Below are 17,651 nucleotides of genomic sequence, written 5' to 3'. Positions count from 1 at the left end.
CAGGAGGTTCTTAAATGTTGCTCACCCAGCTGACAAAACAGGGATCGTGACCCCAGCCCCTCGGTCTCTGTGATGGCAGCATGCAGTCGTTTATGTCAGCGCCTCGGCGGGCAGCAGGCGCTCAGCAGCAGCGCCATCCCTACGGCAGTGCTGTCCCCACAGGGCTGACTGTTGGCTCAGTGCTGTCAGAGCTGGACAACTGAGCGGCTCATCCCAGGTTAGACGTGCTGCCCTCTGCTTCCAGGGATGAGGGAAGGGCCCCTGAGGAGCCGTGGGGCTTGTAGGGGTCCCCTCGCTGGTCAGTGTCTGCACAAGGCCCTGCCCTGCTCCCATCTTCCCATCACTGCCCGCAGACAAATGTTGAGTGAGCTGGGCCTGTGACGTGCCAGCTTCTCAACCTTGATAAACGTGGCTCCACATCCTCCCCCAGAGATTAGGAGCAGGTCTGAGCAGTGAAGTTCCCCTGGAAATCTGCAGTGGAGGCTGAGGCGTTGACCACGAAGCCCCCTCGAGCAGGGGTCTGTCTGGTCATGCTCGGCCCCCCGAGGGGTACTCCTCCCCAGAGGTCAGAGCAGAGTCAGATGGTGGCAGTGCTGGGGGAAGGCAGAGTGGTCTTAAAGGATGGGTCTCAGCCTAGCTGAGTCTGAGTGGGTGGGCGGGTCCACGGAATTCTAGAACTGAGATCCGCTCCCCTCCTGGGAGCTCAGCCCTCGATCGGTCTCCCCAGACCCCTCCCCACCCCAGCCGCCCAACACTGCTGCACCTCCCAAGCTTCCTAGGTCCCAGACACCCACTTTGCCCGGACGCAGAGTGTCTGCAGGCAAGCAGCTCCCCTTCCTGGCCCAGCCAGAGGGCTGGCTGCCCAAGGAGAAGCCCAGAACCAGGCTGCTGTTGACTGAGCACGTGCGGCAGTGACCCCGTCTTGACCAGTCAGGACAGCGCTGTGGTATTTCCCCCACCACTCCCCCCAGATCACAACCATATGCCCGCTTGCCCTGTGGCCAACCTTCCGGAATACTTGGAAATGTCCAGGGGCTCGCCGCGAAGCCCCTTCTCAGGTCGGTGTCTGTTGTGAGGAGTTCGTCAGCAGGCTTCGGGCTTGGAGTCCTTGGTGGATCCGCTCACGTGCTGCCCATGCTGCCCCGAGAGCTGATGCAGAGCACATGTCCACTCCGCAGAGAAGAAATGTGAGGTTTATATGTGGAAACCTCCCCAGTTCTCACAGGTGGGGCCTGGAGGATCAGGATTAAACCCCCACATGTGGACCCACGACCTTTGCTCCCATCCCCCACACTCCACTGTCTCCAAGCCCATCAGCCTCGTTAATCCCATGACTCCAAATTATGGCCAAGATGCAGGGGGGAGAGGTCACCTGTGGGCAGATGGGGGGCCCAGACCGAGGACCAGGGGTCCTGGAGGAAGCTGGAGAATCCCTGCCCTGAGGGCCTCAGGCGGTCCTGAGCTGGGGGCCAGCAGCTGGTAAATGTAACAGCCCTTGAAGGAGAACAGAGCTCCCCACATGCAGCACTGTCATCTCAAAGTGTTTGGAGCTGGTGGCTGAGACCCTGCATCCATCAATTAAGGGTATTGTCCTTTCAGAGCCCAGCAGGGTAACTCATCCTTATATATTCCTCCCTGCAGTCATGGAGGAAGGGCTCAGGGTGCTTTGGGTCTCCTGCTCAGGAAGTCAGGAGAGCAACTATGGAAAGCCTCCATTTTAAGCATGGAAGTCAGAGATTTTGGTCACTGGAGGGTTGGGCATCCTTTGTCCGGAAACCTATTCCTGCTAAGGCCAGATGGATCCATGTAGCTATCCATCTTGTGGATCTTTTCAAAATGCTTCCACGTTCGTTGCCTGTTGATCCTCACACGTCTTGGAACCTCCAGATATCTCACCTCCCGCCCATTAGAACAGTGATCACGACCACAAGATTCTGGAAACTGTGCTAGAAGTTGCAATCGAGTGAAAGTCACTGGACCCTGGATTCTGGTCACTTTGTGGTTTTAAGTTGTTGCAAATAGAGAAGACATATGTCTTCAGGTGATAAGGGGCATGGGATCTCTTAGACAATGGGCGCCCAGCCCTCGTTCCCCCTGGAGATGAGGCAGAGGGCCTGAGGGTACAACGGGCATGTTGTGACATGGAAACAGCCCTGACCACCAGCCACAGTTAAGACCCACGTCAAGAAGCAGCAGAAGTGCCGGACAAGCTGCCTCGCAACTGGAGTAGGGGCGATGCTCACGACTTCCGGCAGGGTTGGTCCAACACTGAATTCATGAACACTGAACTCTGTTCTTTGGGGGAAATAGCGGGTTAGGTTCCTGTGAGCCTCTGGACACAGCCTTGTCATCAGGACACAAGTTATTGTGTATGTGCATCTATGTGAAGGCATCTTGTTTAAGGCATAGTATTGGTTCGTTCACATCGCATTCTCAGCCCACAGCTTATAACTCAGGCCTGGATGGAGCTCATCAGACACTTGAACATTCCCCAGAGGCACCTCCCAGCCCTCGAGCACATAGGGTCATAGACCGCATAGCAGCTTCATGCTTGGAGGCCGTTTAATCAGAAAAATCACCAACAAAAAGTACAAAATGCAGGAGACATGGCATCAAATGGGCTGTAAAAAGGCCCTCGTTTGCAGTATGAGCTGCACCCAGAAGGTGGCAGCCCCTTGTCTCACCTCGGCCGGGATCATGACCCCGGATCCTGCCTTCCTGCATGCCTGCAGTGACCACAAAGCCTCGCCATGGATGGCATGACTAATAAGGCTTAGGGAGGAGACAGGTCTGCAGACGCAGAGTCTGTGGGTGATGAGGAGCGGCTACACCGGTCATCATGGGGCCTGAAGCCCCAGCCATGGCACCAAGAGACCTTCCACATGCACCACTGGGAGCTGTGCAAACCGCACACCCAGAATGGGCTCTCCACCACATCTGTGCCTTCAGCCACTGCCGGCACAGGACGTGCCCCTGCCTTCAGACAGACACCCCGTGACTGACACAGCAGCGTGAGACGTCAGAAAGGAGATGAAGAGACAGGTGCTTCCGCCCTGCAGGTCCCCTATAGCGTGGGGTCTGGAGGGGGAGCCCCTGCCCCTCCGTGTGCCCTAAACCCCATGAGGACCTGGCCATACTGCTTCTCCTCACTCCCCTCACCCCCAGGAAACCTCATTTCCTCATCTCCTGGGGGTGTCTATGTGGTTCCCAGGGGTCTCGGATATGGATGGCAAGCTTCCAGTCTGCGGAGCAGATGTCACCGTGCATGACTGGGTCAGCTCCCAGCTCCAGGAGGAGGATAACCTTAGCTACTCAGTCCCCTACACCCCAAGCCCGCTGCATAAGGAACAGAACTCCCAAAGGTGGGGGGTGGGGTGGGAGGATGATCAAGGGGGCCTGGAGTTGGAGTCTTAGAGGGGCGCTCTGTGAAGTGACTCCAGGCAGCGAGCCCACAAGCCCAAGAGGAGTGGTGGGTGAGGAGGGCTGGGGCCTCTCTCCAGGCCCCTCCCCATCGGCAGGAGCTAAGGCCTCCCTCCACGTGGTCAGCGGGCAGCCCAGCTCCTTTTTCCCTCGGGAAGGTAGGGGAGGTGCCGGGCAGCTGGCAGGAAGCCCAGGAAGAGCAAGTTCAATCAGACTGGAATTGGATTCAATCAGAGTGAAGGAGAACATCCCGTCCCAATCAGAGCATCATCAAAGCGGCAGTTGGCAAGAACTCGGAGCCCACATCTCCCAACGGAAATGTCCCCAGACCATCCCGGCCCTACCCCCTATGGTAAAGAGTGAAAGCTGAGCTCCGGCAGTGAATGCAGACCCTGGACAGTGGGTGTGGGGGCTCCAGAGCTGAGTCGTCCTGCCCCCTGGCTCACCTGTGTGCCCTGCTTTCCATGACGCCCGCCTGTGGAGTGTCTCCTCCTGCAGAATCCCTTCAGATGGACTCTGCAGCCTCCCACCCTGAACTGTGCCTCCCCCACTAAGGAAAGGAGGAATTGTGTCTCTAGGAAGAAGCTGAAATGCCCAGTGTGTCCACACATACCCCAGGGGTCACGAGTACCACAGACTGAGGCATGCATGGCTATTTATTTAGAAAAGGCACAGACTTGCTTCAAGAGTGAGACCCAGCCTCCTTGACCCCCTTCTTGGCCACCAGCCCCTCCTGGCTCAGAAAGTGAATTCAAAATCACAGAGAAAATAAGGACAGAGTCACAGAAAACAAGAAAGAGGTAGACACTCTCCAAAATTCTTTAATAGGTCCTTCTTCCAGCAAATCCCAACCCAATTTTAGCTTCTACTCATTATTGCTTGAGACTGAATGCCCCATTTAACTTTTATATCGTCTTGACTTTATGCATTTTCCCATTCTGATTAGATTTCTTTTTTAACCCAAAGGGCAGCCACAGGACATTTTCTTGTGTTTGGAACCCTCTTTTGTCTCCTTCATGTGGGAAAGAACTTTCTCTAGATTAGAAACCCTCCAGGCTTGCTGAACCAGCAGAACATGCCCTAGAAATGAGAAAGGGTGGAGAGGTGAGCTCTCCTGGGCCTGACCTCAGTGACTATACCAGCCCACGTATAACATGGGCTCTTTGAGGGGCAGAGCCCTGATTTGTAACATCTGATGATTTCTGTAGTATAAACACCCCACCAGGGCCAACCTTGAGCCCCTGAGGAAGCACCTGGGTTGGCAGAGCCGGTGGGGTGGGTTGGGGGGGGCTTCAGCTAGACTCCAGCTCCTCGTCTCCCGGGGCTGTAGTGGGGGTCCCCACTGGCTACTGTTTAGAAGGCCTTTCAGGTCATTGGGGGACGTCTGTGATGAGAGGCAGCTTGCAATCACAGCCCAAAAAGAGGGGACATGGGTTTGGTCTATCTGCTGCTCATGTCCCAGGTGAGGATGCCCCACCCAGCCATTTTATGAGAGCAGATCAAACCTGGGACAGGGGTCCATGCAAGTGGGGGCCGGCGGTGGGCTTCCTGTGCGATGCAGCTAACCCTTTGTTCCTCTTGCCCCGTCTCTCCTGCCCTGCCCACTTGGCGTCTCTCACCAGAGAGTTCTCCAAAGAGCGAGAGAAGGCCAAGGCCCGGGGCGACTTCCAAAAGCTGCGAGAGAAGCAGCAGCTGGAGGAGGACCTGAAGGGCTACCTGGACTGGATCACGCAGGCCGAGGACATCGACCCCGAGAATGAGGACGAGGGCCTGGACGAGGAGAAGCCCCGAAACAGTGAGCAGCCTCCCGCAAGGGACTGGGGGCTGGGCCCAGGAGGGGGTGCTCAGGGAGCAGAGGCCGCCCAACCCTGCCTCGCGGGTGCATCCTTCTTGGCGCTCAGAAGTCAGTCCCACGGGTGCAGCAGAGCCTCCCGGTCCTGCTGGAGCCTCTGGTCCGGAGACACTTTGCTTGGTGGGGTTCTTTGTTTTTAATCTGACGTCCTCCTCCCAGCCCGGCTCCCTGGGCAGAGGGGCGGGCATCCTGCTCTGGGCTTGTTCAAAAGGGACCAGCTCCACCTCCACCACCTGGAAAGGGTGCCCCTGCCCCTTTCCAAGGACCACTGTGCTCTCTCAGGTAAAAGAGCCAAAGGTTTCCCTCGAGGAGGTTCGATTCAAAGCTCCAGGGAGGTGCTAAACTGGAAGGTTGAGGAAACCCCAAGGAATTTGGCAGAACAGCATCAGGTTTTAGAAATGGAGCCCAATCCCTCTCTCTGGGGTTTCCCATGGCGGCTTGTTGGCCAGGCTTTTGCTGGGATGGTAATGAGAGTGATGGATGGTATTGACTCGCAAGTGTCGAGGAGATGATGAATCGCAGAAATTCAGGCTCGTGGGACACGCCCACTGGTTCTGAAATGTGGGCCGTGGACCAACAGCACCAGCATCACTGGGAGACTTGCTAGAAATGCAGGCTCCTGACGCCTCCTCAGATCTGGTGGCTCCAGAGTGGGGCTCTGCGCTCTGTTCAGCCCCCAGTACCTGGGTTGTGGGGTGAACGTGGCCCTAACTGCCCTGTGTCTCCTCTGACCTCCATCTCTCTGACCCCGACCATGCTTTCCTCCTGTGGGTGTCCTTCCGTCATGTTTCACACATTTGAATAAGGTCGTTTCTGACCAAGGAATCCATAAGGTTAAACAGCTTGCTGCGTGGGTCAGGCAGGTAAGGGTGGGAAACCAAAGAGGCTTGGGGGCCGAGAGGGAGAAGGGAGACCCGCTGGGCTCTGGGGACCGATGGGGAGGCAGGGTGTCCATCACTGCATCCTTCCAGAGGCCAGGAAGGCACAGGATGCATGTGTGCACGTGTATCCTGACACGGTGTGTGGATACCCTGGCCATGTGCGTGGGCGTATATTGTGCTGGTTGTGTCCATGCTTACCGGCTGATTTCTGGCTGTTCCTGCTTGTTGGTGCCTGAGCTCTCGGCGGCAATCCGGGAAGAGAGGTGGGTGGAGGGAGAGGGCAGAGGACACGGCTGTGAGCAAGGAGCAGCCCGCCTTCCCTCATCTCAGACGCAGGTGGAACACATCCTCCAACGATGCCCTTTCTGGTGACTCTGCTCAAGGTACAAACACAGAATTAGAACATGCCCTGCCAGGGGCTGGTAACAACATGATTCAACAACCCAAGGAGGACTTCATGCTCTGCTGGGAGTTCAACAGGCTGGAAGGCTGAAGTCCTGGGATGGATTAGAACAGGGAGCAGTGACGCAGCCAAGGGTCTTCCTGGGAAGATGCCCAGCAGTCTTGCTGATGGATCGTGGACGAGGGGGTGGTCCATGGTGCCGAGCGGTGCGTGAATGAGTGAGCTGGCCTGGGAGCCGAGGGGACCCCTGCCGCCAAGCACAGGAGTCGGCTCTGGGCCCCAGTCTGCTCCCTGGTCAGGACGGTGCTCAGTTCTTGACAGATGGTGGGAGCGGGTTTCTTGCATGTTCATAGGGACATGTGTGTCTGCAGCCCACCCAACACTGCGGGCCGTCCAGAGACGCAGTGATCCCCTCTCCTCCAAGGATGAGTATGCTGCCCCCTGTCCTGCCCAGATGGGGGAGTCTCTGCTGCTGGAGCAGATCGAGTGCACAAGCCCCCCACCCCCATTTCTGACCCAGCTTTGGGGAACACACGATGAACCACCCACCCTAGTGGACAGAGTCTCTCTCAGGACCCTCATGAGCCCAAATACGGAAGAGCTCAGCCTGGAAGCTGCTGCCCCTCCCCCAGGCTCTTTCCACGGGGCCTGGGTCTGCTTCTGTCTTCAGCCTTGTCCCAGGAGGAGGACAGTACAGGGCCCGCCTGCTTCCATCGTGGAGGTGGTGGTGAGGCAGTCCGGGGGTTGGGGCGCCAGGAAATGATCATCTTAAAAAGCAAGACAAAGGGTGGAATAGAAACACTTGAGGAACTGAACGTGCGATGCCTGGGACTGGAGCCAGAAGGTTCATCCGGAGGTGGGGGCTTCAGGAAAGTCCGATCAAGAGCAGAGTGGACAAGACTGGGTTGCTAAGGAGCTGGCCACCTAATGGATTTGAAGAAAAGGCAGGCCCGTGCTCAGAAATTATATTCTGATCTTCAGAACTTCATAGTTTGCCCTTTGAAGCAAATACAAGGGGAGAGATGCTACTATATGTTTCCATCAAAGTAGCTGAAATTTGCCTTTGAAATTGCTAAAAGATTATAGTACAGTGTATCTGCCAGTTCGCTTCAGCTCAAAGACTAACTAGTCTTTTCAGAAAAAAGATAAAAGATATTGTCAGTCTTGACCAGTGGCTCTGGCCACTTCTGCCTTCGCCCCAGCCAGGAACCCCAGCGGCACTTAGGAGATGCCAGGTGTCTGACAATGGTGATACAGCCATGACTCCAGCCAGGAAACTGCTCAGTGACACGTTATTGCCTGGTGGCTGAGCACACCCACGAGGAGCCCAGGTATACATTTGTGGAGGAAAAGCTACGGACACCACTGAGGTCGTAGAAGGAGTAGGGTTAGGGAAGGCAACAGAGAGAAAGTGCATTGTTTGAGGTGTTTCTCTAAGTAATCAGAGTCGATAAGGTGGCCAGTAAATTATATAAAAAATACGTTACAATATTCTGAGTTCATTCATCCTCCCTCACACCCATCCATCCATCTCCCGATTAAAGGTCCGCTCTGCGCCACATGCTACTTCAGACCCTGGGGACACAGCCTTCATGGCACCGGAATCCTTCTCTTCTTTCTTTCTCCTCCTCAAGATCAAAAATGCATGGATTAATTATTTGTGCATGTGGGAATCTCTCTTTCACGCTGTTCAGACCATTTAAATGCAGCCCCAGCCCTCGAAGACAGACATTAGTGCGATGAGCGTGGAAAAGACAGACAGACCGTGGAATCGAACGACCGAGTTTCCACACAGACAAGCCGATTAAATATGTATTCCATGTATTCAGCACTGCTCCCAGGAGCCCCTCTGCAGTCCCTGTGCAGCAGCAGAGCTGCGTGGCTTCCACCCGCCCTGCCAAGTCTGGATCGTGTATTGTTGAAACACAGAGATTGGAGGGCTTCCAGGAGCAGAGGCTGCCCTCAGAAGGGCCTAGTGGGGCTTGAAAGCAGGGAGCTGAACATCACTGGTCCACACTGTACACGTGTCCAAAGCACGTGCATCATTATTTGAGCTTTTTTTACATTTCGATGAAAACAAATGGTGTGTTCCTTGGACGTACTTGTTCTCACAGCCGCTACACACCTGGAATGACGAGAAAGAGTTCTGGTCAGACGGCCAGAGGGACATTAGCAAAGGTTTTTCTCCTCGATTCCCTTCTTACTCTGGCCCCTAAGTGCTCATGTTAGAGGCCGTCCTAACCCTACACCCCGCGGGGAGAGCAGACGCCTCTCCGGCCCAGCACCTTTAGCCAGTTCTAACTCCGCCTTAGGGCTGTGGGGAAACAGCTCACTCAGCCGGTGAGGCAAGGCGTCAGGCACAAGCTGAGTCCCGCAGTGAGCACCAGCATCCAATCCCTGGGCCGCGTGGTGAGGCTGATTCATGGATCCTTCCAGGCTGCTGGGAATGACTCCCCTGGGCGGGTGCTGGGGGCCCATCTTCTCATGTGCAGAACCACACTCGGGAATCTGGTAGGAACAAGGACATGGGCAGGGGTGTCTCCAAGGGCAGCCCATGAGCCATGGAGCAGTCTGGCTGCTCTGCTGTCGGGCCCAGTCTGGGAGCGGCGGAGGGGCCCCTGGGGGCCCCGTCCAGTGTACGGTGAGAGCACGCTGTTCTCAGAGTATGGCCCCAAGAGGACAGTGTTCCGTGAAGGTCATCCAGGGAGGTGGGGGACAGTAGACTGTCCTGTTTCCAACGACATCCCAGGTGGTAGCAGGGCAAGAAAGAAAGCTGCTTCCTGAAATTCATAAAAGTATACATCCTTTGTAATTTAGATGTGATTCATGTGAGTCCATCCGACTGACCGAACTCACTCCCAGCAAAGAGATCTGCAGGGGACTTCCACTGGACAGAGCTTTGATGAAAGGTTTATCCTCTCAAAAGATATACATTTCAGTTTTCATAAGGTTCTTCAGTGTTAGGGGTTTTTAACAAAAAATAAGGATATTAAGATATTTTTCAATATCTAGTCACAGGAGCCATTGATGGTCACTAAATTCGTATTCTAAAACTGACTTGCTAAGCATAATGTTAGTTTTGACACACAGACCCGAAGTCGTGCTGAGGGGGCTTCAGAATGTGCCAGGTACAGGCACACAAACCCCCCGAGGTTAGAGGTCAAGAGGAAACAAAAACGCAGGCCAGAAGCTGGTAAGCAATGGTTCCGGCTGCACCGAAACTAGTCTGTGCCTCTACTCGGGGGTGAGATAATAGATCTGCTCTCAACAGCTGGCTGATGAGGTGAAAAGCCCTCATTATATGCTTGACAGGCCAGTTTTAAGGGGGAAAGCCTTTGTTTACCTTCTCAATTCCAAGCTTCAAATCAGCCAGTCAACTCTTACATCTCATGTCAGTGACTCATGAGATAGGATAACGATATCCAGCATCAGGTCAGTCACTGTGTCAACAAAATTCTCTGAAAATAAAAGCATGTACACACACACACACTCACACACACACCAGGGGTACACACACACATATCAGGCACATGGATACACACACACGTCCCCACACCACATACACAGGCAAGAAGAAACTGAGGACCCTTTCTCGACAGGGACATTCAGAATTACAGTCTCATTGTATTTGCTGATATTCAACACTTGCTCCAGCTACGACGAGAAGCTTGGTGGGTCGCTTGCTGTGCCCCAGCAGACACGAAGAGAAAGATCGAGCTTCCACCTGGGAGCAGGGGGCACATCTTCTTGGTGTGGAAAGTCAGGCCGGCAGTAAGGGTCCTGGCCCTCTTGCCCTCGGCTCCCTCCGCCGTTCTGCAGTGATTGGGCAGCTGATCGTCAGGCGGGGTATCCAAGGTTTTCACCAGAGGGCACCAGGCTTCAGTTAGACTTGTAGAGCTTCTTCTTGAGCCTCTTAGGTGGTATAAAATCATTTCCATTAGTTGTAGCTGCCACTACTCCCTTACTGGATGGATTCTATCAGTTTAAGTTGTCCCTTGATTAGATCAGAAATGTGAACACAGCCAGCTCTCACCTGACTGGAGGCTGGAGCTTACGGTCTGCACAGTTGTGGTGGTGTGTTGTGTTGTAGACTGAACAGGAGTTGAGACCCACAGGTCACCAGACTCCCAGGTCCTACCCGGTGGCCAATGGGCACTTTGCCCATCTCGGTTTCTTTGTCTGTAAAAGGGGGGAGTCAGATCAGTTCAGTTCGGTTCAGTCACTCAGTCGTGTCCGACTCCTTGCAACCCCATGAACCACAGCACACCAGGCCTCCCTGTCCATCACCAACTCCCAGAGTCCACCCAAACCCATGTCCACTGAGTCGGTGATGCCATCCAACCATCTCATCCTCTGTTGTCCCCTTCTCCTCCTGCCCTCAATCTTTCCCAGCACCAGGGTCTTTTCAAATGAGTCAGCTCTTCACATCAGGTGGCCACAGTATTAGAGTTTCAGCTTCAACATCAATCTTACCAATGAACACCCAGAACTGATCTCCTTTAGGATGGACTGGTTGGATCTCCCTGCAGTCCAAGAGACTCTCAAGAGTCTTCTCCAACACCACAGTTCAAAAACATCAATTCTTCAGTGCTCAGCTTACTTTATAGTCCAACTCTCACATCCGTACATGACCCCTGGAAAAACCATAGCCTTGACTAGATGGACCTTTGTTGACAAAGTAATGTCTCTGCTTTTTAATATGCTGTCTAGATTGGTCATAACTTTCCTTCCAAGGAGTAAGCGTCTTTTAAGTTCATGGCTGCAGTTACCATCTGCAGTGATTTTGGAGCCCAGAAAAATAAAGTCAGCCACTGTTTCCACTGTTTCCCCATCTATTTGCCATGAAGTGATGGGACTGGATGCCATAATCTTAGTTTTCTGAATGTTGAGCTTTAAGCCAACTTTTTCACTCTCCTCTTTCACTTTCATCAAGAGGCTGTTTAGTTCTTCTTCACTTTCTGCCATAAGGGTGGTGTCATCTGCATATCTGAGGTTATTGATATTTCCCCCGGCAATCTCGATTCCAGCTTCTGCTTCCCCCAGCCCAGCGTTTCTCATGATGTACTCTGCATATAAGTTAAATAAGCAGGGTGACAATATACAGCTTTGACATACTCTTTTTCCTATTTGGAACCAGTCTGTTGTTCCATGTCCAGTTCTAACTGTTGCTTCCTGACCTGCATACAGGTTTCTCAAGAGGCGAGTCAGGTGGTCTGGTATTCCCATCTCTTTCAGAATTTTCCACAGTTTACTATGATCCACACAGTCAAAGGCTTTGGCATAGTCAATAAAGCAGAAATAGATGTTTTTCTGGAACTCTCTTGTTTTTTCGATGATCCAGTGGATGTTGGCAATTTGATCTCTTGTTCCTCTGCCTTTTCTAAAACCAGCTTGAACATCTGGAAGTTCATGGTTCACGTATTGCTGAAGCCTGGCTTGGAGAATTTTGAGCATTACTTTACTATGTGATGTGAGTGCATTTGTATGGTAGTTTGAACATTCTTTGGCATTGCCTTTCTTTGGGTTTGGAATGAAAACTGACCTTTTCCAGTCCTATGGCCACTGCTGAGTTTTCCAAATTTTCTGGCATATTGAGTACAGCACTTTCACAGCATCATCTTTTAGGATTTGAAATAGTTCAGCTGGAATTCCATCACCTCCACTAGCTTTGTAGTGATGCTTCCTAAGGCCCACTTGACTTCACATTCCAGGATGTCTAGCTCTAGGTGAGTGATCACAGACCCATTCCAGGATCAGGTGTGGTTTCTGTGGCTCGAGGCTGACACATGTCAGCTTTAGCCCTGGGAGTTTAGACAAACCTCCACTCCATCAGACCCCAGAGGACTTCAGTTGATTTCAGATTCCTGAAATTTGCTCTGGATCTCCCATAGAATTCCCCTGAACCCTGGAAGCAAGCTGATTCTTCCAAAGATCTTCCTGGTGCCTGGCATCCTCTGTCCCCCCTCACCTGGAGAACCCAGCTCCACCATCTTCCTTACGAACGCCCCACTCTGAGCCCTCCTCGGGCGCCCCTCCCCTTCCACCCTTCCCCCTCCTCTCCTTACCCCCCTTTCTGACCCCAGGTGCCTGCTCTATGCCTGCCTGGTGACACTGATGTACACGACCTGTTATACCTGTCTATCCGTCTTCCCCCCTGCTGGGCTGCGCACCCGTAGTGAGAGGGCAGGTTCACATCCCCAGAACTGTCACAGAGCCTGGCGGATCAACCAGCAGTGAGTATGGAAAAGGGGTGGGAGGCCTGGAAATCTGTGAAAGTCCACCACTGGGGACAGGTGACCTGGACCCGCCTTGTCACTATGTCAGGCTAAAACCAGACAGGACCAGATATCTGGCCCCGCAGAGGCCACAGAATGAATCAGACACACCAATTAATTTGTCATCTTCCGTTTCTTGTCTGTCAATACTTCTCTCTGACTTCTGCAAGAGAACAGACCTCCTCAATGTTTTCCTTCATGTACCAACCGCTTCTCCCCTTTCTTCTTCAAATACATTCAGAGAAGTGCCAGAAATATCTTTATTTTATTTCTCTCTCAGTGAGGCCAGCTAGCTGTCTGCACAGGCAGTTGAGAAAGGGTTAAGAGAGGACCCAGAGTAAGTTCCCAGCTGTTTCTTTAGGGCCGGAAAGCTGAATACATTTAATGCTTGAAAAGGTCAACTCCCTTCCAAGGGGCAGAGGTTTGATTTCATCCATCGTGTGTTCTTGGGCATAATGCTCATTTCATTCACTGGTAGAGATGGAGATTTATGGACTAAATGTTATCACAAGCAGAGACTTAATGAGATCTCAGCTGCGTCTCCTGGGCGGAGTGGAAAGCAGCCATTTTGGTAATAAATAGAGAACGGCTTCTAATTTGTAAATTCCTCTTTCCGTTGCTAAGTCTAATCAGATCAGTGAAACTGGAGGGAATTGTTGACGACCCAAGATGATTTTCCATGCCTTAATCTATCCAGGAAGCATTACTTCTAATGGAAGTGGCTTGCTTCTCTGGCAGCGGTAGGAGATGACATTTCTCATTAGACTAACTCAATTGTTGTCTATTAAAAAATATGTTTAGCCCCAAATCTATTTAAAAGCAAACTGGAACTGAGGCCCCGTATCACTCTGCTACTAGTCTCCCTGCTTCGTAGATGCAGAAATTCTTTCCAATGAGCTGCAGACCTCTCTCTGTAGCAGGGCCATCCCAAAGGGTCCACGGCCCGTGTGATGTCATCCTGACCCAACAGAAGTGTCCAGAGTATGGCTTGGTGGACCACCAGGCAGTCAGGTGTGCTCACAGCCTCTCTGGCATGGCAGAGAGCAGGTGGGGAGAATAGAACCCAGTCTCTGGCAGACCCTGCAGTTGAAGGTTAAAAAGGAGAATTAAGGGGGGGCACCAAAGGAGAAGAGCAAAGCTCTTTTCTCGAGTCCTGCTTGAATCTTTTTTTTTTTTTTTTTCGTGCGTGTAATAACAGTTCAAGGTTTTTACAAAGTGTCTTCTCACAAGCTGTTAAGCATTTCCAGGGCAGGGACCCTGTCAGAGTAGGTGACTGTTCTTGCCCAGTAGGGACATCATGAATATTCATGAAGGTCTGACCACCTTGACAACCAGGGCCCCAAAGGGAACGTGGTGTCTGCAGCCCTCCTAGGGGAGTGGCTGAGAACACGTCCACCATCACCAACCAGCACTCAGACTCCAGGTGACCGTTCAGATCAGAGCAGCTGGTCCTGAAGTCCTTCTCTTGGGCCTGCATTTTTGCTTTTTCATCCCCAATAAGTCCATCTGGTGTCTGGGCAATACGCGCACACAGAGAAGTATTACTCTAACCCATGTTACCTTTAATCTTCACTTAACCCTCCAAGATCCATATTGTGGTCTCTGTTTTTTGGGTTTTTTTTTTTTTTTTTTCAGTTTGATTAATTTTTGGCTGAGCTGGGTCTTCGTTGCTCTGCGGGCTTTTCTCTAGTTGCAGCAAGTAAGGGCTGCTCTTCATTGCAGTGCTACAGCTTCTCATTGGGGAGGCTTCCCTTGTTGCAAAGCATGGGCTCTCGGGCACGTGGGCTTCAGCAGTGGGCTCAATAGTGTGGTGCGCGGGCTTCGTTGCTTCTTAGTGTGTGGGGTCTTCCCAAACCAGGGCTCAAACCCTTGTCTCCTGCATTGGCAGGCAGATTCTTTACCACTGAGCCACCAGGAAAGCCCCATATTGTCTCCGTTGTTTTTCAGATGAGAAAACTGAGGTTTAGGTCATTTTCCCAAAAGGATCGTTTCAGGCAGCCCCAGAAATGGATGTCGCAGGTTTGGAGACAGAGACTATATCCCCTAACCACCTTGTCACACACTAAACCATCCCAGGGTCTGCACAGAATGTGGGCTCAGCCCTTCCCTGTCCCTGAACTCGACCTCTGGCTGCCCCCTATGGATGTGGTCCTGACAGGGCCTGGCCAGTGAAGGAGGGGAGCAAGGCCTCCGGTCTAGAGCAGGTTCTGGAGCGGTCTTGCTGAGAAAGATGTGGACGATTAAAGCATCGGGAGAACCAGGATGCAGAAGAACCTGACAAGCACCAGCAGGGAGAGCCGCACGATCAATTGAAGTGGAGGACGTGGCGGGCGGGGGTGGCTGATGGATGCGCTGACCGCTGCCCGTAGACTCATTCAGGGAGTTATGGGTCCTGAGGCACCGCAGGTTTGGGAGCTTAAGTGACTCACTTCCCATAAACGCCTGCAGTTTAAGGCTGGAATCTGCTCTCCTGCTGAGGGGAAGGCAAGGCTGAAACCTCTTGAAGAAGCCGTTCTCTCATCAGGACAGCCCCACCGTGGGTGCCCACAGCCTTCAGGATCTTGCTGGACCCCCGTAGGGCCTCCCTGGGGAATCTGACTCAGGCCAAAGTTATCATGAGCAGCAGAAAATAGGGAAGAAGATGGAGCCCAAGAAGAAAGAGAGAGAGAGAAAGCACACCCTGAGCTCTGCAGGCCCCTGTGGACAGCACACTCAGGGCACAAGTGTGAGACCCGGACCTTCAGGAGGGAGCTAGGGCAAGTCTGTGCTTGGCCAGGATGACCACGGTGGGCTTTCGGCCCCTCTATGATGTGAGTAAAGGGCTGGGAAGAAAAGGAGGCAGTGCTGGCTGGTGGGAAAGGGACCAGACCTCCAGCTCTAATTAGCTGTGTGACCTTGGGCGAGTCACTGATCCTCTCTGTACCTCACTGGTCTCCACTGTCAAAGGAAGGGCTGCTCTGCCCTTCTAGCAATACATGTAGGCCTCGGCAGGGAAACCAAGCCACAGAGGAGGGACGTAACAGGCCCCAGGTCTCAGAGCTCCAAAGTGCAAAGTGAGAGTGAAAGTCACTCAGCCATGTCCGACTCTTTGTGACCCCATGGACTATATAGTCCATGGAATTCTCCAGGCCAGAATACTGGAGTGGGTAGCCGTTCCCTTCTCCAGGAGATCTTCCCAACCCAGGGATCAAACGCAGGTCTCCTGCATTCCAGGCTGATTCTTTACCAGCTGAGTTACAAGAGAAGCCCCCAAAGTGCAGAGCCAGGGTCCAAACTCAAGCCACTGGCTCCAGGGCCCAGGCTCAGACCCAGCAGCACCCTGGGCAGGGTTGCACAGTACCTGACTTCTCCCGGGACCCCCCACCCATACCCTATGCCCACCTTCTACTCCTCCCAGTGACCCTAGCACATCCACAGGCCTCTTCTCTCCTGATCGGGAAGGGCTTCATGAACTTGTCTGATGCGCATGAGGGCAGACTTGGCTTGACACAGGCTGGGGTTCAAGTCCCGGATCTCATGAGCTGCTCTGCTCACTTTGGATAAGCCGCTTCATCCTCTCAGCCTCGGTTTCCTGATCTATGAAATGGGAGCATGTAATGGGGCGATTGATATACTCTCTCACGGAGTTGTTCTGAGGCTTGAGTTAGGTCTGGTGTGTCGCTGGCAGGTAGCAGGTGATGGAAGCCCGAGCTGTTATAAGGACACTGCAGTAGAGCTGTTATGATCCTGGCCTTACTACCATCTGTCCCGAGAAAATTCAAGACCCTAAAACAGAGGGATGACATGGTAGACACCGTCCAGCTGGACTGGGGCTAGACTGGAGAGGGACTAGGGACACGGCCATTCTCTGTCACTCATATGTCACTCCACACGGGTGACCCTCTGCTGAGCCTGGCCTTGGAATCTAGAACGTTGTCTCCAGCCTAAAAGCAGTTTTGTGCCTAAAACAGCTGGTTTCCAGAGGCGTCCTGCACAGAAAGGTACCCATCACCACCTCTCTCACCCCCGAGGGTGGCAGTGAGCTGTGTCCCTCGGGGGCGGGGGGGAGGTGTCCAGCCCCTCCTATTTGCCCCGTGTCCCCAGGGCCTGGAGATGCCCAGCTTGGCCCCTTCACCCCTCAGGATGGTGGGGCAGGTGGGACGAGAAGCTGGGTGCCCAAGTGCAGCCCTCCGTCTGGTGCAGCTGCATGGTCCCCCTGCCCTGTCCTAACTGAGGTGGCCGCCGCAATGGCGCCGTGACAGTGGGGAGAGATTTTCTGCTTGGGAGCGCCGGGTGTTTATGGCCTGCTGGGAGCCCAGCGACCTGGTTTTCTCCTCCGGATGGCGGCTGCAGACCAAGGGCGGGCGTTTCTGCCTCCTCCGGTTTATAGCGGTAATAATAATTATTGCGACAGCATGTCGTGCTTACACTGTGCCTTTTTAATAAGGCCACTTTGTTTGGCTTCTTAATATTTAATCCTGTTTTATATTTACTTTCCGGTGGCTTAGAATCAGCCAGGTCTTAACTGCTTCTGGGGAGGCGGCCCTGTGGGGCCCGGGCACTCAGGACGCTGCCAAGGAGGCTCTGGGGGCGGCGTGACCTTCCACCCAGACAAGCCCTGCAGCTGGCACCGCTTACCTTCTCTCTCCCCAACTCTTCGCTCTTTTGTCTGCAATCTGCTTTTCCTCTCCTGCCCCGTCTCTTTCTTTGCCTTGGAAGAGACTGTCAGCTCAGCCTCTGGTCAATTTATTCCTGTAAGAGATAAAGACCATGAGCCCCAGATTATCATGTAACCTAGTTGGAATGGTCCCATGACCTGGCCAAGGCTAGGGTAGCACTGG

At 53.3% G+C, this 17,651-nt stretch overlaps 1 protein-coding gene across 6 annotated transcripts in view; it reads left to right on the top strand.

Moving 5' to 3' along the window:
* CACNA1C (calcium voltage-gated channel subunit alpha1 C) overlaps nt 1-17,651 on the top strand; it is a 379,681-nt gene that overhangs the window by 270,822 nt on the left and 91,208 nt on the right. For all 6 annotated transcript variants that reach the window (XM_061124633.1, XM_061124631.1, XM_061124634.1 and 3 more), the window contains exon 9: nt 5,043-5,215. In XM_061124633.1, the coding sequence (XP_060980616.1) occupies nt 5,043-5,215 (173 nt within the window). The remainder of the gene's footprint in view (nt 1-5,042; nt 5,216-17,651) is intronic.

This window comes from Dama dama, chromosome 22, assembly GCF_033118175.1.
Source record: "Dama dama isolate Ldn47 chromosome 22, ASM3311817v1, whole genome shotgun sequence".
In the NCBI taxonomy this organism is placed as follows: Eukaryota; Metazoa; Chordata; class Mammalia; order Artiodactyla; family Cervidae; genus Dama; species Dama dama.
This window is presented reverse-complemented; position numbering and strand designations above follow the sequence as displayed.